This window comes from Girardinichthys multiradiatus, chromosome 15 (genome assembly GCF_021462225.1).
Source record: "Girardinichthys multiradiatus isolate DD_20200921_A chromosome 15, DD_fGirMul_XY1, whole genome shotgun sequence".
NCBI lineage: Eukaryota > Metazoa > Chordata > Actinopteri > Cyprinodontiformes > Goodeidae > Girardinichthys > Girardinichthys multiradiatus.
In genome coordinates this window covers 13,676,526-13,699,534 of record NC_061808.1, presented here as the reverse complement: position 1 = coordinate 13,699,534, position 23,009 = coordinate 13,676,526, and the positions used below count along the sequence as shown (strand labels likewise).

The 23,009-nt window shown below is 38.5% G+C and overlaps 1 protein-coding gene across 2 annotated transcripts in view; it reads right to left on the bottom strand.

Moving 5' to 3' along the window:
• Positions 1 to 19,372, bottom strand: part of LOC124881923 (glutamate receptor ionotropic, kainate 2-like) — a 107,806-nt gene extending 88,434 nt beyond the window's left edge. For both annotated transcript variants that reach the window (XM_047387873.1, XM_047387874.1), the window contains exon 1: positions 18,778 to 19,372. In XM_047387873.1, coding sequence (XP_047243829.1) covers positions 18,778 to 18,901 — 124 coding nt within the window. In that variant the 5' untranslated portion in view covers positions 18,902 to 19,372. The remainder of the gene's footprint in view (positions 1 to 18,777) is intronic.
• Between the last annotated feature and the right edge of the window lie 3,637 nt (positions 19,373 to 23,009).

Sequence of the window (23,009 nt, the reverse complement as noted above, 5' to 3'; positions counted from 1 at the left end):
TAAAGAGGAAAGGTTTTGTTCACATCTCTGACATCTTACTGACAATGTTCTTTTTTTGCAGCACCTCATTCAATAAACGTTTGCTTACTGACTTTAGATTTCCTGCCAACCACAGCCATAACCAATACCCAATTCATATAAAAGAGTAGATTTTCTTTTTCCTCAGAAGCACTCACAGCTAACAAAAACAAAGTCCCCGACAGTGGCTCTAATCTAACAAAAACAAGAGACAACAACATGGTTCCGGTTGGTGGCATAATGCAGCAGTGCCTCAGGAAAATCACTCAGACCTCAACAAATATTTCCTCTATGTTGTTTTTCCAGAGGGCACTTGTCTCCTTATCTGACATATGGATGAGGGTTCATTTCTGCATGTGTCCTCTTCAATTGCCCAAACATTTTATGAGAGAACATTAAATTCAGAAGACATCACTATGGCAACAGAATTTATTACATGTAACAAGTTCAGTGATCTCATACCAAAAAAATAAATAATACCGCAAATGTGTTTTTTGCAGTAAATGTGGCAGGTTTGATGAACGTTTTATTGCATGTGTGGGATGAAATGTTTAGTTTTAGAAGAATAAAAGGGCTCAGTAAACATGCATTTGTTTGGAAAAATATTTTTGACATTAAAACACGGAATGTTTTATGAACCATGAAGCTTTCGTACTTTTTTAACCCACTTCACAAAGATGCAAGCTGCAGTCTTATGGTTCAAGTAAATATAGTAATACAAACATCAAAACTGCAGTCAAAGGCTTTTCTGTAGAAAGAAAATAAGTATATTGGCTCTAATAAACAGCCCATAGGGAGAGAGCAGGAACTCTTATTTAATGGAATGCTTCCGATGGCTTCATGCCTCGCTTGTTTCTCTCATTTCTGTCTATGCCACATCTTTTTCAATCCTTCATCAAAATATATACACACACACATTCGCACACTCCAACCAGCTTTCCCAGACAAGAGCACATCACAGGGTGGCCTCTGCAGGTGACAGATGGCAACCTCACAGCGCCGCTCACTGTAAACTGAGTTTTAATCAAGTCTAAGCACATGTGAGAGATGCTAATTATCCACTGCGGGCTGGGAGAGTCCAACCTGGAGAATACTGTGACTATGCATGTGCATCACTGGTTCATTATCGCTTTCCCCTGTTGTGATAAAATCACCATTATTGGCACTGCAGATGCGAAGTGCAAGGCAGGATGGACTGTTTGGTGCGTCCCAGGATGCTCAGACCCTCGAGCAGCATCAGTCAGCAAACTAAATATGGATAAGGACTCTGCTAACAGTGATCCCGGAGTCTTAAAACAAACTCTCACGAAGTTACGCATGGGGAGTTCAATTTGTCTCTATGTGATAAAAATGTAGAATCTTTATAGGCACACGTTTCCAGCTGGATGGCAGGAAAAAATATGTAACAATAATTTTCTAATATTTATGATGTTTAACAGACCTTGGCATGAAGCTGAAAAGTTCAAATTATGGTGTTGCAATTAGGCCACAGCAAATTATACAAGACTCTATTGTCCTCTATGCTCCCTTAGTAGCTCCCGTTCCCATTCTCAGTTCTCCTGCACATTAAAATGGCCCTGTATTACACTCACCGATGTAATTTGGAACAAAATGTCTGTAAAATTAGACTTTCTTCCATGTAGAGGGGTAGATGTTATCTCCCTGTAGAGCCAAAGGTCAAAAATTAATTCAGGAGGCAGCTCTTTAATGTTCACAGCAGGGTAAAGGAGAGAGCGGGAGAAAATGAAAAGGTTTCGTTAATCGGTTTAGTATAATCTTTAATCTTCATACATATATATATAGAACCATGCATATGTGATAAAAATCCCTTTTCATTTAAGTGATTCATTCAGGCAATGAAACACAGTCTGGAAAATGTAATATATGTTAACATATATTATTTAAAACTGAAATATGTAAAATAAATATCAGCTGTTATGATATAGATGCACAGAATTAAAACTGTGTGTAAGAAAGTTAATATGAATTATGTTTATCTTGTTCAAGCTACAGTGCCTTGCAAAAGTATTCTATCTCCCTTGAACTGTTTCACATTTTATTAAATTACAACATCAAACTTGATGTATTTTATTGGGATTTTAGGTAACAGACCAAAACAACTATTGTTAAATGGAAGGAAAATTATGCTTAATTTTCAAACATTTTTAAGAACAAAAACCTGAAAAATGTGCCATGTCTGTATACCCACCCCCCTGACTCATTAATTTGTAGACCTGCCTTTTGCTGCCATCACAGCTGTAAATTTCTTTAAATGTTTCCAGATGTAAACATTTTTTGACCAACTCTTCTTTGCCAAATAACTGCAGTTTAGTACAATTAAATGGAGAGCAGCTGTGTTTAGCAATTTTTTAGGTCTTGCCACATATTATCTAGATTTAACTAAGAAAATAGATACGAGCCTCCCATTGGATAATTACTACATGTGTGATTATGTTTCAGCTGGCAACAAGTTATTTAACCCCAACTTGTGCAATGAGTTGCTTCTCATTTCTTAAACAACCATGTCAAAAGACACATCCCGTTGTCATGGAAACGTTTCAGAAGGGTCAAATCAATGGCATGCATCAAGCGGATAAAACATCTAAGGAGATTGCAGAAACTACCAAAATGGGTTAAGAACTGTCAAACGCATTATTAAAAACTGGAAGGATAGTCGGAACCCATCGTCTTTGAGGAAGAAATATGACTTAAACGTTTGAACAGTAGAACTCCGGGCTATGTTTAATAATGAAAGTAAGAGCCTTTCCACACGCACAATGTGAAGGAAACTGGCATTGGGACTGAACAGAAAACCACTAGTCAGTGAGGCTAACCATAAAAAAAGGCTTCAATTTGCTAAGGAGCATAAAGATTGGACTCTGGAGCAATGAAAGAAGGTCATATCGTCTGATTAGTCAAGATTTACCCTGTTCCAGAGTGATGGGCACATCAGGGTTAGAAGAGAGGCAGGTGAAGTGATGCACCCATCATGCCTAGTGCCTACTTTACAAGCCTGTGGGGGCAGTGCTATGATCTGGGGTTGCTTCAGGTGGTCAGGTCTGGGTTCAGCAACAGTATGTGTTCAAAGAATGAGATCAGCTGACTACCTGAATATACTGAATGACCAGGTTATTCCATCAATGGACTTTTTCTTCCCTGGTGACACGGGCATATTCCAAGATGACAATGCCAGGAATTATCGGGCTCGAATTGTGAAAGAATGGTTCAGGGAGCATGAGACATCATTCTCACACATAGATTGGCCACCACAGAGTCCAGACCTTAGCCCCATTGAGAATCTTTGGGATGTGCTGGAGAAGGCTTTGCCCACGGTCAGACTCAACCATCATCAATGAAAAATCTTGGTGAAAAATTAATGCAACAATGGGTGGAAGTAAATCTTGTGACATTGCAGAAGCTTATCGAAACAATACCACAGCGAATGCATGCTGTAATCAAAGCTAAAAGCTGTACAACAAAATATTAGTGTGTTTTCTTTTTTGGTGGCGACTTTGTTTTGGCCAGACAGTGTAGTTTTAAACATTGATTGGGTCATTCTAAAATATATCTATGATTTGGTCTAAACTATTCCTTTGTAGCTTTGGCTGTATGTTTAAGATTGTTGTTCTGCTAGAAGATGAACCTCTGCACCAGTCTCAAGTCTATTGTAGCCTCTAAACTTTTTTTATCCCCAGGGTTGACATCTGTTTAGATCCTTCGATCTTCATCTTCTTCCAACTCTTCACAGCTTTCCCATCCCTGCTGAAAAAGCACCCCCATAGCAAGATGCTGCCACCATTATGTTTATGGCAGGGATGATGTCCTCAGGGTGCTACAAAGCATTTGTTTTGTAACACGTCTGAAGGCTTTTAGGTGCACTGGATTTTACTTATTGGTAACGTAGTAAAGGAGGCTGAATAAAAAGTAGGAGTTTAAAATACAATGTCTGTGTTTCTATAAAATGTTAATAAATTTAAGGGGTACGGGTTTTTTTTTTTATCAAGGCACTGTTTTTTCTGCACTGGAAAATAAGTTTTCAGACAAAATTCATCTTTGTACACAAAGATGTACAAAGTCAAATGTGTTTAGATCCCTCATTAAGGTAATCCTGATGCAAAATGTGCAGTGCAAAGCTGGGATAGTACTCTTTTCTTTAAGATTTAAAGAGACAACGGAAAATCCAAGTCTTCACAATGCATGTCAAATGAGGATTTGTGCCGTTGTCTTTGCGCATATTGAGACCAGAGGACAGACTGGAGCATGGCTTGATTGTAAAAAGGGGGAGAACAAAGTAGGGGACGTACAAGGAGACAAGCTGAGAGCCAAAGGGAGTGAAAGGACAGTGAAGGACAAATGAATAGAAGTGGGTAAAAAAAAGAAGAGCAAAACAGACATCATTTTGATGCTGAAAGTGCTACGTGTCGTCATACTGTCTCCTTTTATCCCATCAGATGGGTTTAGAAAACAACAAGATACCAGAGGTTACATTGAATCTAGAAGAAAAGAAGCAGTGGTATTGCAACTGAAAGGAGGAAAATTATGAACTGTGGCAGCAAGGAAAGAAAAAGGAAAATGTGGAAGGATGGGTGGGGCCCAAAAAATGGATTAGCGAAGGAAACGAAGAGGGAAGAATTGAGAATAAAAGAAGTCACTAGAGGAAGATAAAAGACACTCAATTAAAGCACTGAATGGATGGCCCATTAGACCCGAACAGACACCTGCACACCCTTCACCATTCATTCTGCTGCAGGGCAGGAAAATGTCAGCTTCTGGTCTGGGTTCATCAGCCTCCCATGTTGTTCAGAAGCTAGCTCATGATCAGAGCTGCAGGTACACTTTTGCTGCAAAGGTGTGTCAATTTTTCCTCACTTGTTCTACAAAACCACTAGCAATTGCACAGCAGCAGAGAGTGAGAGAAAAGAAAGAGACCTGCAGAGTGACTCTTGCAAAGAAAATAGCCAGAGGCAGATGAATGAAATGAACAGAAGAAATAATGAAGTCCCTCAAAAAATGCGTGCCCACTTTATTCTTTGTAAACAAGGATCATTGAGGGTAAGGGGACAAGAAACAACGGAGATGAAATTACAGGAAAATCAAAAGGTTTGCTTTAATCTCACTCCTCATCTGCAGTCTGCAACATTTCACTATTTTTGACATTTAGTCACACCTTGACAGGCAGCAAACTTTAAGTCTTTTGTCATGTTAAAAAAAGTCGTGGCTTCTGTATGTATGACACGTGGTTATGTAAAGGAAACAGAGCTGCGGCCTTAATTATGTTTCCTCAAAATCTTAAAATGGAAAAAATGTCTGTTTTAATCCACAGTAATGCTATTTACGGGAAAAAGGAAAATACTAACATGAATTCACATTTTTTTCATATACAGTATGATAGCATGCTAAATAAGCAACAACAGCAAAAAGCACAGGTGAAAATAATTATAGCAAAATGTACATGAAGTATAGTTTAAATGTTACTATGCAATAAATTTCTGCATGCAAAACACATTTATGTAAATTTATCACATGTAGAGGGCATTTCCATAGGTGTTTAACATGTTACTACATTTTTTACATGAACAAAGGTGCTTCATAAATGTTACTACACATTTCTATATGATAAAACCATTGATGAAAACATTCAACATGTAGCAGTACTGTACATGGTCCTACACACTATAATTACCGCATGTCAAACCGCATTAGGAAAACTTTTCACATGTGGAAGGTTTTTCCTTTTGTTTTTCAGATATTACTACACCTAGGAAAATGTTCCACGTTCCATATGTGGTAAGAACGTTTTATTGAATTATTGTTAAAATGATATAAAAGGTCATACAGAAGGAAACTGCAGCAACGTCAATATGAAATTATTTAAACCTTTGTATAACAAATATGTGTTTTATGAGAAATACTTAAGTTAAGTACGAATGAATTACTGTTCGTGTATCCGGTAGATTCATTCATGAACGGGATAATTAAGGTACAAGCATTGCTTAACTTTCTCTCTGAGGCCTACAAATTAAACTTTGTTCCCAGGAGAGACGCTGTCTCTACGACGCAGATTGAAGCAGTTTCCTGGTCTGAAAGGAGGACAGCAGGGACCGCATCACCGTGGTTACAGTAACTGTGCAGTTGGTTGGTGGACAGAGCAAGCCGTCCTTCGCCCACTGCTACGGAGGTTAGCTGAAGCTAACCCTTTGTTCACAGAGCTTTCTACAAACTTCGTCGTCGCCCTGACAACTTCTCCTCAGCATGGTTCAAGAGAGGTTAGGGGTTTGGGCAGAGAGAAGTGATTTAGGATGAAATGATCTGAATGTTTTTCATTTTATGAAGTTTGGTTTTGTTTGTGAATCTCTGCTATCTTGGTGCTAGCAGGCTATCTGCAGCACAAGTGCTCAGCTTTGTGTTCTGTGTTTGTGTTTTTAAAGTTAAGACAAACTTTACTTGAAGGGTGATTTTAAACACAGAAGATTGATCATAACAAGCCGTCCGCGCTTATGCATTTTAACCCTTTTATTAACGGTATTTTAAAGGTGTGTGTTTGATTTTGGTGCTAAGCTATCAGCTTCTTTTGTTAGCTTTAACTGCTAACAGCTAAGAACATGTGCTTGCCTGCTAAAGAATATTTACCCAGAAAGGTTGTTAGTTTTCAATCCACTAAATAATATTTCCATAAACATTATTTTACTAAACTTGATAACTAAGTAAACACCATTAAGCCCCATTTCTTCAGAAAGATTTGGCTCTTTTCCAAAATATTTCGTTGAATATTTTACCACTTCCTTAATAATATTTCTTTGAATATTATTTTAATAAGTAAAGGCAGCTAATGAGACACCGTTGAGAAGTAGTCATCCAGAAGGTTGGTTTTATTCAGCAGATCATTCTTAAAACATTATTTTATTAAAATAATATTTTATCTGATCTTGCATTGTGAAGGGTTGTCTAAAGGTTTGCTGATTATTGCCTAAGTTGGTTCCAAGACTAACTTAACTCCGTTTCCAGATTCTTCAAGATAATCCTTGGTTCTCAAACATAAACATTGCATGGTAATATTGCATCACTTTTTCGGTCATGGTTTCAACCATCTTTAATCAATTTGTTTATATTGTACATAGCCCATTAGTCTTTGTTATTCTTTAATTCTGCTTGGTAGTTTAGTTGGATTGTTTTAGCATAGTAAAGAGTTTGTTGACGTTGCTTGGATGGTATCATATGTTGCTCCAAAACCTGCATGTGCCTTTCAGCATTAATGGTGCCTACCCATGTAACAGGCACTAACACTCCCCCATACCATCACAGATGCTGGCTTTTGAAATTTGTGCTAATAACAATCCAGATAGTCCTTTGCCTCTTTGGCCCAGAGGACATGACGTCCATGATTTCCAAAAACAATTTAAATGTGGACTCCTCAGACCACACCACACTGTTCCAATTTGCGTCAGTCCATCTCAGATGAGCTCGGCCCAGAGAAGCCAGCGGTGTTTCTCGGTGATGTTGATTTATGGCTTTTGCTTTGCATGGCAGAGTTTTAACTTGCACTTGTAGATGTAGTTAAGAACTGTGTTAACTGACAACGGTTTTTCTGTAGCGTTCCTGAGCTCCTGTGATAATATCTGTTACAGAATGATGTTGTTTTTAATGCAGGGCCTCCTGAAATGTTCAATGTTAGTTGTCAACTAACACCAGATTCTCTCAATCTTTTGATGATATTATGGTTTTCACTCAATTTCCGAGTCTTCTGTTGCCCCTGTCTGAGCTTTTTGGGAACGTGTTGCAAGTATCAAATTTAAACTGAGTGAATATTCGCAAAAAAACTATTACATTTATAAGTTTGAACATTACATTTTGTGTTTGTAGTGTATTCAGTTACATATAGGTTGAACAGGATTTGCAAATCATTGTAGTCTGTTTATATTTACATTTCACACAATGTTCAAACTTCATTGGAATTGGGATTGTACATTGGTTGGTAATTTTTTGGACACATACTAAATTCAAACAAAACCTTTGATCCAAATAAATAATGTTAAAGCTTTATCAAACTGTTAAGCTTACCGCATAAATATTGTAGCATTGCCTGTCTAGAACACATTTTTTCTTACATATTTCTAATCTCACATCTCCATTCACTAGATTATTTGAATTAAAAACACTGGAGAGCAAAACACACAACTTATCAAAGAAAAACAAGTGAAAATATAGAAAGATAAATTCAAGGTTTAAGGGGGAGACATTCTGTATAGCCCTGGTATGTTTTAGACAAAAGAGCACCACGCTGATTCAAAGAACATAATTTTAAATTAATCCTGCCTGAATATGTGCCCCCACAGAGCATATCTCTCCCTGTGTCCTTGGTTCACACAGAGAAATGTTCTCACCTCCATCGGGCTTTTTTTTTTTATCAATTGAAGCCTGAATTCTGTCCTTTCTCCTTTAAACTATTGTGCCACTTGTCCTCATAGAGCTTTATTTAGCTGGAAAGTGATAATCCAACCTGATCAGGGTCTAACATCATAGCAAAGAGACCCGGGGGGCTTTCTGTAATTGATTGACTATAGAATCCTCCAAGGTGTGGACGTCAGAGATTTCATTTGTGGTGCATCTGGCTGCAGGTTTGTTTACTTTGGCTGTGTGATTGGAATAAACATGTTGATACCTCGGTTTTCAGAAAAAAACCCGAATTTCCCTGAAGTTCATATGAACTATAAATATACATTACTGTGCAAAAGATTTAGGCAGGTGTGAAAAATGCTGTAAACAAAGAATGCTTTCATAAATGGAAGTGTTAATCATTTAATTTAATCAATCAACAAAATGCAGGGAATGAACAAAAGAGAAATCTAAATCAAATCAATACTTGGTGTGACCACCTTTTGCCTTCAAAACAGCCTGAATTATTCTAGGTACATTTGCACACAGTTTTTAAAAGAACCTGGCAGGTAGGTTGTTCCAAACATTTCGGAGAACTAACCACAGATCTTCTGTGGATGTAGGCTTTCTCACATCCTTCTGTCTCTTCATGTAATCTCGCACACACTTGATGATGTTGAGATCAGGGCTCTGAGGGGGCCATACCATCATTTCCAGTAATTCTTGTTCTTCTTTAGGCTGAAGTATTAATTCGCTTTTTTTTTATGTTCACAAATTTCAATATCTTTTTTATATGAAAGACCAACACAAATTATTGCAAACACAAAACAAAATAATATAAGTAGTGTTCAAGAAAGCTATCAAGACTTTTTTAAAAGCCTCTGTAACATTTGGGAGAAACACATTTTTTTGGGTTTTGAGAATTATATTAAATTAAGATATGCTTGTTTTACATATAAGACTTTGCATGGACTCTCTCCACCTTCGTTATGTGATTTAGTCATATACAGAACTGGAGGTACTGGACAAAATGTGTTGTCTGTCCCATAAAGCATCAGCTTTAAGAGAGTATGTATTTTAAAACTGTATGTGTATTATATTGTTTATTTGGTCTCCTTTTTAATGAATCAACATGCCTAGTACCAATAAAGGGAAACTATTGAAATTGTTAAATCTGACACATTTAAGTGTTGATCTTGTTAATTAATGTTGAACTGTACCTTTTTAAAGATAGTTTTTTTTATGGCAGTAGTGGCCTTTATTTATTTATTTATTTTTTTTGACAGAAGGCAGACAGGAAAGAGTGGTAGAGAGAGGAGGAGACATTGGGCAAATGTCGCCAGGTGCGGGACTCGAACCTGTCCATACACCTACACCTACACCATCAGCGCCGCGCCCGAACTGTACCTTTAATATATTAATCAAATAAAAAATAATAATAATAATCTCGGTACACTTTTAGAAAAGTCAAACTCATGGTGGTCCCACTGCAAATTTACACTACATTAAGATTGTGTGAGCATTTAAAAGAACATTGTAAAAAGCTAAAAGTAAATTAAATCAGTTAACTGTAGATCTTGCCTTGATCAAATAACTTCAGAAACATGTCATTTCTTCATTAATTGTCGATTTTCTACAGAGAAATGTTTTCCTGGTACCAGGAAAACATTTCCTGTTTGTACCAGGAAATGGTACAAACTTAGAGCACACATCAATGTTTGCTTTTTTTTATAATTCTTTATGGTTTTTTCCCATAGATGGGAACCTGTTATACTACAAAAGACGATGGCATCTGGTACTTATAATTGCTTATGTGTTTTTTGCTGCCTGATTCCTTCTCCACTTTTTTTTTAATTCCCCTTAGCAGCATTTTGATTTGTATTGATTTCCACCATTTTACAGTTTACAGTTGGTCGAGGCACACTGCTAATAAAGCCTAATAAAGACACATCCCCAGTTACACTTTCATACAAACCACAAAGTCATTAGTGTTACCAACATGTTTCTCTTGTGTTAAAGTCCTCCCATCTGTATCTGTAGACACAGGCAAACTTTCAGCTCGCTAATACGATTCTGTTGACATTTATTCAGAGATGCAGTGCATGACTCCTGGCCTCCCACCACATTTCCACAGCAAACTCCTCTCTCCTTTTCTGTCTCTCTTTGCAAAAAGCCATAAGAAAACGGCAATAACAGACCACAACTGAGAGTGGGTTGAGAGTGGACTGCTCTGAGGCAAACTAATCTATCTTTACTCTGTATCTGCTGGCCTCAACACTCACTGTTTTTTTTTTTCACTCACACTCTACACAAACCCCCACTCCAACAAACTCATTCTTTTTTCTATTCTTTTTTCACACCTCTCCATGACACCAGTGTTTGCCACCATCTCCTTTTGAGGGACAGCGAGAAGGACAGCTCTGCATGTATAAAAATATGCAACGAAAAAAACTTCTTTGGTGTTAGGGCTTTTAGCTCTGACCTTCAGTTAGCTTCAAGCAGGACAAACAGGCAGTAAAGCACTCTTCTCGAGGGACAGTTCTCACAGAACAATTGCACATGTAACCCTTAACCCTAGCACATGAATTCATGAGCAATGATGACAGTGAGTGAAAGGCTGTGAAAAGCAAAATCCAACACAGAAGCAAAGACAACAACAGGGAATCACAGGTCTCATGTGTATGCTGCAGACAAGGTCAATCAGCTAAAGCCACCTCCTATGTAAATATTCCTATAAAGTAATGTTGGTAAATCTGCAAAAATGGCTTAATTCTTAGCAAAGCAAGAAAACTAATTTCATACCTCACGGATATTTGCAATTTCAAAACTGTAACAATCTGCACCCTAGAATTAATCAACATTGATCTTTTTCGTAACAGAGGCATGACAGCGAGACCTTCAAAGAGTCGGGACTGTAAACATGTTTTAGAAATCCATCTAGATAGTTCTGTGCTTCGAGTCCACGTGTGGTGCTGCATGCTAATGTGAGACAGATCTCCTCTTTGTTCTTGAAACCCACAGTGGGTATTTTTAAACCATGGAAATCATTTGCCAGCAGAGATAGTTTCACATTTCTATAAGCTACAGCGAGGCCAAGTGACAGATGAATATTTTAAGCAGCTTTGTGCGTATTTAAATGGGTTTGCTGTGAACATGCTGGCAGCCGGCCAGGGTGCTGGGTGTTAGCCATAATTCTTACAATCCTCAACTGAACTCCAGCCTGACGATAACTCAGACCGGCAGAAACCAAAAGCAAATAATGTCAATTAGCGACCTGTTCCTCTTGAATTTCTCACTCTTATAATTTTACCTCACCACAACATAGTTCACCGGATAAAACCTCTTTATTATCAGAAACACTATAAAAGATCCCATATCATGGCACAGCCCCCCCCCCCCCCCCCCCCCCCCCCCCCACCCCCCCCACCCCATGACCAAAGGGGATTCTTGTCTTTTGGCAGTTGACTGAAAGAAAATAATTGATTTTTTTTCCTTTCTTCAAAATGAAAAATAATGATTGCATTTCCGTCTGAAATATATCCAGCATATGCCTATACTGAGAAAATGTAAACAGAACCATTGGAGAAAAAAAGAGCATTTATGAGTCAACAATGATTTCACCAGTAGCTGACAGCCCAGAGACAAATTGGTTTAGAAGATTCTGTTTGCAGATTGCTACGATAATACTTTCACAGTCACTCTCAAGTTGTGGACCCTATACTAAAAAACAGAGTGTTTCAATTCCAAGTTAAAGTATGTTCCCTCTATATTAAGATTAACAGACATGAGTATATGAGTATCAGGATAGCTCAGTAGTCTCTGCTGAACACAAATGTGTTGAGTTATTTAATTTTTCAAAAATACAAGAGAACAGAATATAATTGAATAGGACATGATATAATAGAAGAATTGACATTATGTTGAAAGAGCAACAGCAGAACAGAATAGGGTCAAATAGAACGGTTTGTAATAGAATAGAATAGAATAGAATAGAATAGAATCTGCCCCTAAGCAGTGAAATTTCTAAGGAATCAGCAACAAGTACATTTTAACTACAAACATGTAGAAACAAACAATAAAACATTAAGTTTAAATACAAGTGTAAATACAAAGGGTAAACTATACATGTATAAATACATGGGAAATGTATATCCTTAACTATGCAGCTGTATTAAGTGTACTGGGTACTAAATTTTAGCTTTGGCTAAAAATACAAATGCCCTTTCATGTCACTTTAAAAGAATCTGATCTTACAAATTTTACCTCAACTCGGAAATTTCATTTTTTAATAAATCTCACAGATAAAGTTCAACAACTGAGAAAGAGTTTGCTGCACATTTATTATTTATTTCAGAAAGAATGTCAAAAGAGCAAGAAAACCACAGCTTAGCTTGCAAATTAATTTAATGAAAGTTCATGTTTAGCTGTCAGTGCAAGTAAAAAGTAAAATTTCTGATTGTGGTGACTGCTCAGGTGGAACATGATATTTTTGTCTCGATCTAGGAGACCCTTAGCACCACTGCAAAGTGTTATTTGGTGGGTGTGAGCCTGTCAAAGAGAGAATCTACCTTTAAAGGGTGTTTGATTAAATCTTCTGTACGCTGTTTACACACTGTACATCTTCCATGTTTTATATAAGAAACATTAAACACAAAAATCTAATTCTGTGTGGGAATAAGATCGGCTACGTTGCCTGCAGCTGGTGGCCCAAACACCTGTTTTTTTTTTTTCCATTTTCCTCTGACACTTGTCGCTCTACCCTGGTGAGCCCGATGCTAAGAATACAAAAGCCCGACTGTGCTGTGGTGTTACAGTGTGTAAAGGTTTCAGTCTGACAAGAGAACAGCAGTTGCACAATGCCAGCTGCCTGTCTGGACAGAATGTAGCATGGGGGCAAGAAAGGAAACAGGCAGACTCGGGGGAGCTGACCCCCTCGTTCAGTTGGCCTCCTGCAGGAGCAGCTGGGATTATCCTGCTGAGTAAGCACATCTTGCAGGACAAGAAAAGGCTCTGGAAAGGACTCCTGCTTCACATGACGGTTTTCTTTTTTGCAATTCCTTTCATTCTAACTGACATGTACATTTTGGTTTTTTGAAAAAAATCCTTCACATACACATGCACACAGCTATTGAAAACACTATTCTTCTTAAAATATTAGATACTGGACTAGTAAGAACAAATAGTATAATTTTTTTCTAAAGAAAGTGCTTCACACAAAAACACCCTTCATTTAAACGTGTAACAAAATGTGACTGAATACACTGTTCAGTAGCAAGCAGTCGTGCTGAACATGTGTGTCTCTGCTCATGGTTCTGAACAAACAGCTCTATAGCTTCAGTTTTTTCTTTCAGAACCATGGACAGAGACAAACCCGAGTTTTTCGCTGGTGGAGTGGGGCATGAGCTTTAACCGTAGAGCAAATGATCTCAGTGGTATGAATAATGTCTTATCTCACTTAGTCGTGTCTGTCACAACTGATGCCAGATGCCCTGTGGATTTTTTTTTTTTACCTAAGCAGAAATGACAAGTACAGTACAGCAGGTACAGATAAAAATAATTTATAAAATAAATTTACACAGAGTTTGGCTTCATGAAATCTTTTAGAAACTATATATACACTATAGAAGGATTTTTTGGAGGATTTTTAAATTTAAGCCATCAAAATGACTTAGTCGATCACATTTGTAAGTTTATATTATATAATGATTTGATTCTAACCACACTACATTATTATGCTAACAATTAATATCAAACATTGTATTTAGAATTTAAAGTGCCTTGCAAAAGTATTCACCCCACATGGCATGTTTCATGTTTTGTTGCCTCACAACCTGGAAATAAACTGGATTGTCTGAGAGTTTGCAACATTTCATTTTCAACTTTAAAGATGTATATTTCTTTATTGTAAAACAAACCACAAATATAACAGAATAACAGAAAGCTTTAGCATCCCTAACTGTCCCACCACTAGAGTCAATACCTTGCAGAGCCACATTTTGCAGCAATTACGGCTGCAAATAGCTTTGGATATGTCTCTATTAGCTTGTCACATCTTGCCACTGGGATTTTTCCACATTCCTCAAGGTAAAACTGCTCCAGCTCCTTCATGTTGGATGTTTTTAGCTTGTGAACAGCAATCTTCAAGTCTAACTAAAGATTCTCAACTGGACTGAGGTCTGGACTTTCCCAAGGCCATTTCAACACATTTAAATGTTTCCCCTTCAACCACTTGAGTGCTGCTTTAGCAGTATGTTTCGGGTCAACCCGTTCTCAATCTCGGTCTTAGCCACAGGCAAAATGAGACGGGTTTTGCTGAAAAAAAATCCCCCTGTATTTAGCACCATCCAGCTTTCCGAGAAGGAGATTTTTATGTAACCCCACCCTGACTTGTACTTCTCAAAAACTTTGTCCCTGTCTTATTTGGAGAGCTCCTTGAACCTAATGGTGTGATGCCTCTTGATAAGTGGTGTTGCAGTCTCTGGATCCTTTAAGAAGAGGTTTGATAATACTGACAGATCATGTGACACTTAGATTTCACATAGCTGGACTTCATTTTACTAGTAAAAGCCCTGTTTGATAAAGTTTCTGTGTTGCAGCAACTATTTAAGTTAGCATCCAGTTTGCAACTAGTTTAGCAACAGTGCTAATGCTATTGCTAAAGTCAAACTTGCTAACCAGCTGAGCTTTGTAACCCTGAGGCTGTCAGGATCTGTGCTTTGTGTGTCTGTTGGTGCTTTTACTGTGCTCAGCCCCTAGATGGCGTGGAATCTGGAGGAGAGATGACAGGTGTACGCTATTCCCCTGATTATTCTGCAGAGGACTATTTAAGGAGGAGGCTGCCAGCAACTCACTGCCAAAGTGTTGCCCTTAGTGGGACTACTCAACCACGTTACCTTTGCCTTTGGCCTTGCCTTGTACACCAAGTAACTTTGTCTTTGTATCCTGCAGGTTTCCTGAACCTGATTTTGCCTTGCATTGAATCCTGCCTGGATAAACCGTCATCTGGAAGGAAGCAATCCAGTTCCATGAACAAAGACTCAAGTCTCTCATGACTTCGTTGGATCACACCGGCTGGCAGCCTCCTGATTCCTGCGTACCTCGGACCTCCATCTGCGAACCCTTTCCACCCTCCTCCCTCCATCACACCTCGTGGATGACAAACTCTCCTGGCTTACCATATCCACCAACTTCAGTCTCACTGGCAAACAACCACTTGGTTTCTCCACTCCCCCTCTGGCGGATCCCTCCACCATTCTTTGTAAGACAGATTTATTATTTTCATGTGGGTTAAATCCTTTAAACTCAATATGACAGAACACTCTGGCCAACCTGACCCAGCAGAAGCATTCAGGAGAACTTTATCTGAACAACACCACCAGATCGCTATTCATGATTCTTCTCTCCGTTCTCTTTTTGAACAACAGAAACAGACCAATCAGCAGATCGAACAACTCGCTTCCTTGTTTCAGCACACCTTGAGCAATTTCACGTACCAGCCTGGCCAAAAGGTTTGGTTGTCCTCTCGAGACATACCCTTGAAGGCTATGTCTAAAAAATGGTCTCCTTGTTTCATTGGCCCCTACACCATTGACTCTGTCATCGGTCCATCGGCTCTTCGCCTACGCCTGCCTTCCAGTCTACGCATCCACCCTGTATTTCATGTCTCTCAAGTCAAACCTTTTGTCTTCAGCACATGCCAGAGTGTTGCCCTTAGTGATACTACTCAGCCATGTTACCTTTGACCTTGCCTTGTACACCAAGTAACTTTGTCTTTGTATCCTGCAGGTTTCCTGAACCTGATTTTGTCTTGCATTGAATCCTGCCTGGATAAACCGTCTCCCTCCATCGCACCTTGTGGATTACAAACTCTCCTGGCTTACCATATCCACCAACTTCATTCTCACCGGCAAACAACCACTTGGTTTCTCCACTCCCCCTCTAGCGGATCCCTCCACCATTCTTTGTAAGACAGATTTATTATTTTCATGAGTTCAGCCCCAGAGTTATCCCTGTTTACCTTCTTGTTTATTTCTACACTTTGCATCCTGGTTCCAGTTCCCTGCATTATTCACCCAGTTGTAAATAAACACATTACCGAACAATACCGTCTCCTGAATTGCTTTCTGCATGTGGGTCAAATCCTTTAAACTCAATATGACAGAGGCATGAATGGCTATAATAAATAAAGGGCAGATAGTAGCTGTGGTTGTCAGAGAAAAGGGTTTGCATGTAACTTTGTTAGAATATATTTTAAAACTGTATTACGATTTCAGTAACATTTTATTCATTAAAAGCTATTTCTTATTTTTTTTATTTCTGTTTAACACATCACTTTGTAATAGCAACAATAAAGGTTGGTTTGCATGTGGTTTATTTCATCAGTATACATAAGTACAAAGCATGTAGCTAAATGACAACTCAACAAATGTTTCATAGTGTATTTGGTCAATCTTAGCTTGTGTTTTTTAAATATACATATATTAAGGAAACAAAAATATTTTGGACTGAGTAATGTGTTGTAATACACTTAAATATTTTGGTGGTTGTGATCTACTGATTGTGTAGATTTGTTGTACTTTGATTTGATTAGTAAAAACATAAATTAACAAATACTGACTGTTTTGTCTAAAGGTGAAGTCTGCATAAAACAGAATAAGTAGAACCAAATTAATTTGAGTAATAAATGATTTAATCATAAAATTATTAGAATTTAACTACTTAATTTAATAGTCGTTTGGATGCTAAGATACAAAATTTCTACTCAGACTTACTAATTAAAATGTACACAAATAGGATGTGTGCAATATGTTTCACCAGTTTTATTGGTAAAATTATAACAGTTTGTTTTATTAGTGTGGACTATGTATGTTTTGAGTGGAGCTATTGTTATTTGCACAGTTTTTACATTTCTTGTAAATGGTGTGTTGTTGGTTTTTTGCACAAAGATACACACATGTTGTACTTTTTTTTTAATTATCATACTCCTATCCTATCCTATCTTATACTTTTTTATCACAATGTAATGCTGTACAGTAACTGTACGGTCTCTTATTCTTAATTTCTGTTTTTATGTTGTTACTTCTGTGTAAATCTGCTTGCTTCAATTTGCCGCTGGTAAACCTGAATATCCCCACTGGGGGACAATAAACATTATTTCTATTCTATTCTATTCTATTCTATTCTATTCTATTCTATTCTATTCTGAACTTCGCTTTAAAGTGTAAAATACTTTATATGTCTCATATTTTTCACTTTATCCACAATAACCGTCTACCTAAAAGCTATTTAAAATAAAATACCAGAATAGATGCCTGGCGTCTGTCAGACAAAGTGTGAGACCTAAAGTCACTTATCGGGATGAAAATGCAGCAGGAAGACAAGCACTTCCCGTTGCCATAGCGGCGGCTATAGTGGACGCGGCCTGACTCTTAAGCAGGACTCCCACGGGGGTGTGGGGAAAGATATTGGGGGGTTCGTTAAATGATGAGTTGTCAGGACTACATGACATTCGTTTTCTATGTCACTCCGAGATGTTTTCTGTAAATACAGCGGCTGGATAGAGAGGCAAGAAGCTCTCTCCATCTCCATATTGAAAGATGAGGATCTAATTAGGCACCAGGAGAAACCTGGAGAGGTCTGATTTTGGTTGCTTTACACGCACTAATTGCTTTAGTGTATTGAAGTTACAAAACATTATTTACATAAGTGGTGACTGCAATCAACAAATCCTGGCTGCCAGTTTCTATTAAGTTTCAGTAACTGAAACTTTTTCTCTAAGTAAGATTTTCAAAGTATACGTTTACTTTACTGTGTGAGTACAAGCAAAACCGTGGGAATTTTCTATGTTGAATTAAACTTGAAAAGCACCGCAGGGCGCACTAGATTGTATCTTCTCAGAGCTTCAGGGGTTATGTTTACATGTGAAACCTTCAATGCTGCGGGCATGCTGTGCAGTCGGGGGTTTTAAACGGCCACTGAGATACAGGGATCCTCGGCTGGATACCTGTTAGGACATATAAGCCTAAAAGCGGTGTTTCTTGAGTTTCATTTGCAGTCAGTTGCCAGAAACTATTGCTTACTCATTCAGATTTACTGTACGGTCTCTCGAGTTAGTGTGACAGTGATTTCATGTTTCATGGAAAACAAGCATGTCCTCCATGGAGTTGTGTACGTGATAAAACTCTGTAAACACAGCGAAACCCTAACCCTTATAAAGTCGTGTTGCAAACCATGTTATTAAAATACACTATTTTACAAAGCGCATCGTACATTTTTCTTCCTCAGATCTACTCTAACAATAAGAGCAACAGGCAAGATTATACACATTTGCTCATGCCTTATCAGAGTGGCCGTTGGACTTTATAACACAGATTATATTTGTCTCACCAAATCTTAGAACGTGCGGCATCCCGCGAGTGTATCCAAGAAACAGCAGCAGAAGCGGGATCAGCCTGAGGTTGAACCTGATAGCGAGACCGGTTATCATCAGATGATGGGAGGTAATCTTCATGATGTTTCCAAAGCAAATGCACAGTGGATAATTCCTCCCCGGTGCGCGGCGGGCTTGATTCCCCCGTGATTCTTCAACGACTGTTGGGCAAAGGCTGGGTAGCGGCGGCCCTGGATGTGCAAGATCACGGCATGGTCACTCGCGCTTTCCCGAAATCCATTCGCGATCCCGGCATGATCCCTTTCTCCTTTCGTCCGCCTCCTCTTCACTGCGCCAAGAAACAGCAGTCCTCGGGGTCGAGGGATGATGGGACATCCATGTCGAAGGGTATGGATCCGGCGGAGAGGAGGGGGAACCCCAGCACGGGCTTTAGGTAAGGATACTGGAGAGCGCCAAGCAGAGGAGACAGCAGCGATATGCAGCCCCCCTATGAGGCTCTCTGTGTTGCTTGCTCTCCCATTATACTGCACTGCTGCACAGGCTCTGACGTCGAGCCAAGGTTGGTGCTGTGAACGAGCACCACAAAGACGGAAAGCGTGAGTGAGTGAGAGGGCAAAAGAGAGAGAGAGAAAGATAAAGAGACTATCCACAAAGAAAAATACAAAAGCGGGTAAAGCGAGAAGGATAGCATATCAGTGAAGTCTGGATTGAGTGGAAAACCTAATTATTTCCACATATACAGCAGTTTCTCTGCCTTCCTACAACTTGGCGCCAAGCACTTGAACTGTTGGTGAGCTGGATGAATATGCAAAGTACGCATATGGCCCGTTGACAGCAAAACTTCTGAAATGATTCCAAAACTACCATCCGAGTTTTTCCATGAAACAAGAAAGTACTTCACAGCAATTTCAGTGGAGTGATCAAAAGACATGCTCATAATTCTTAGGGACCAATTTTATGTGGTTGGTGTTTCAACTTCTGCTTTGCAAAAGTTTTTATAACCATTAAACTATTTTCACATTTTGTCATGTTAAAATACACAAGATTCAATGATTTGGGATTTAAAGTACTGCGATGCAAAGTGGACCTTAGTGAAGTAGAAAAATTATGCTAAATCCATCCATCCATACCTACATCCATCCATACATACATCTATATCCACTCATCAGTAACATTTGCAGTGTCTATCTCCAGCAGTCAATTGTTAAGAAAATATCTTTTCTTTGTACTGTATTAAATTTTATGTAGATTTAACAGGATTTGCAAATCATTGTATTTTGTTTTTATTTATGTTTTACACAACGTCCCAACCTCATTGGAATTGGGGTTGGACTTGGTAGAACAACCTTTGGCAGTAATTCACTTGTAATTCTTTTTCAGTATGTTTTTTTCTATCTTTGCACATCTAGAGTCAAACATTTTGTTGAATCTTCTTTGTAAAAAAGCATAAATTTTGAAAAAAAAAAGGGTGCTGTCACCACCATATTTAATAGTGAGAATGGTGTATTCAGGGTAATGTATACCGCTAAGTTTCTACCCAACAACATTTCCATGTAGGCCAAAAAGCTCAGTTCTGGTTTAATCTGGCCAGAGCACCTTCTTCTGTTGCTCAGTCTTCTACATGACTTCTGGCAAACTGTAAAGGTGACCTCTTTTGGCCCTTTCATAAAGAGCAGATTTGTGGCATGAATGAGTAATAGTCATACTGTCAACAGTCTCCAATCTGAGCTGTGGATCTTTGCTGTTTGTTCATAGTTACAGTGGCCCCCTTAGCTGTTTCTCTGATTAATACTCTCCTTGCCCTACCCCTTAATTTACGTGGACAGACAGACGTTTGGAATTGTGCCATACACTCTTGACTTTTGAATAGGGGATTTACCTGAGCGGAGACATTTAAAGCTTGGGAAATTCTTTTAAAACCTAATCCAGCTTCTCTACAACTTTATCCCTGACCTGCTTCAGGTTTTTAGTGTCTTTTTGACACTAAAAACCTTAAGGCCTTTACAGGACAGCTTATGTATATTGGGACTAAATTACACACAGCCATGCTCTATTTACTAATGAGATCATTTCTGAAAGCAATTGATTGGACTGCATTTTACTTAGTTGTATCAGATTTTAGGGACTGAATGCAAATGTTTGCAACACTTTTCAGACATTTTATTTTAAAATAGTAAAAATCATATATTAGTGTGTTTCCACTTTAAATTTATGTCACATAGCATCTCTATGAAATACACTAAAGTTTACTATGCCTTGCATGACAAAATGTAAAAACGTTTGAAAGGTATACATATGTTTGCAAGGCACTATAGCTGTATTCTCACCTGTGTGTTCATCGTTCAGCACCATGGACAGAGACATTGCAATCCTAGATCCTGAAGTGTTCAAACAACCTGTAAGACTTAACATTTGTTCACATGCGGGATAGATGAAGCAAACTATGCAGGACACATGTTTCTGAATAACAGCATTGCAGACTATAAATGCTAATAACCCAACTTTGTAGGCCTATTTCATGTTGTTGTCAGTAACAAATTCCCTGTCAAATCCTCATTTATGGAATTTTAATAAGCATTCTTTCTACTCAGCAGTGTGGGAGGAGTGGAATGGAACCAGTTAAAATTGGCAGAACCACAAATCCGTCATGTCGACAGAAGCTGCTAGAGGAATCGAATATTTAACATATGCAAATATCTCCATTTAGACTTTAAAGCTCCCTTGGCAACACACTTGAGTTCTTTAGAGTGAGGCATTCTACCTTTATGAAAAGGTATTTGTGTCATGGAAAAGCTGGCTGATTTTCACCAACATCTTCAGAGCCCATCACACTTTTTATCTGATTGATGCTTTTGAAAGAGGCTGTACTCTATGACATGTCTTTGCACCAAGAAGATGCATATCTGTCGCTCTTGCGCAAGCCATCTGGATGCACCTTATCAGTGTCCGCCCCCATGACCAGCTCTTCATAGGCCAGTGCATCAGCTGGAGGCAAAGGTACAGTGGCGCACCTCCGCCCTGAGAGGATGTATGGTTATTTAATCCCCATGGGGATGTGAAAGAAGCTCTTTGATTGGTGCCATCGCAGTCCAAGTGTGAATGAACACAGTCATTGTGAGGGTTAAGTGTGAATGACCTGCCTGTGAGTGAAGAAACACTTTAAAAAAACTATCAGTATTTATAGGTGGCCTACTGTGTATTTAAATGATTTTTGGAGAGTTAATCTCTGCTGATTTAAAAAAACCCACTAAGATGTTACTGAAGTAGGTTCATTCAGTGGTTTTTTTGGCCACTTCTTTATGTTTATTTCCCTGCAGAATTCCAATTATATTGCAAATGCATGAATAAACTCATCATCATTGCCTTCTTTGTTGAAGTGTTGCTGCGTTGTACTTCACATGATCTGTCAAATCCCCCTAACAAATACCAGCAAATGCATTTAACAGTGGAGAGGGTGCTTCCTAAAGGAAAAACGAAGTAATTACATGGAATCCAGTAGGTGGTGTGAACATTGACTTTGAACCTGTGTCGGGGTGCGTGGGTCGGCACACCAGCACTCTGAAGTGTGTGAATATCAAAGAGAATGGCACTCATCATGGTACCATCTGGACCATTAGCATAATTATGGAGAAATTTGGGGTTTCCATATAAGTCAGCAGAGCCTTAGACAGCATCAAAGGAATCCTTATTGATCTCAGAGAAAACAAATCTACAAAAGACAAGAAAAGCAATACTCTACTTTCCTGGCAATATTTCAAAATAACAACATATTTATGTCCATATGTTGTGGTAAAGAAGCTTGTTTTGTAGTGATAACATTTCATTCATGTTATCTTGACATACCAGGCTTACATGTTATGTTTTTTCTGGGGACAAGTCATCTAGCAACAGCTATTCGTCCCTGTTTTTGACTTGCTGTTACAGATCATCTTGAGGCAGACACCCTGTCTACTTTTAAGACTAAAGCTATTTCTTTTTTGTGCAAGGTTTTAGGTAGAGTGGCATGATTTGATCTGAGCTTTCTTAGTAGTTATGGTGGTATAGACTTATGCTGCTGGACATTATGACCACTTTTCCTCACTCTGTTGTTTTTTCCTACTAATCTCCAATTGTGCACTCTGTAGTTATTGCTGTGACTAACTTCATGTTCTGTGTTATTTTTCTCTCCATATACGGTACACCTGTCCCAGTGTTTCTGTTTCTAGCTATGGATAGGCATTTTGGCTGA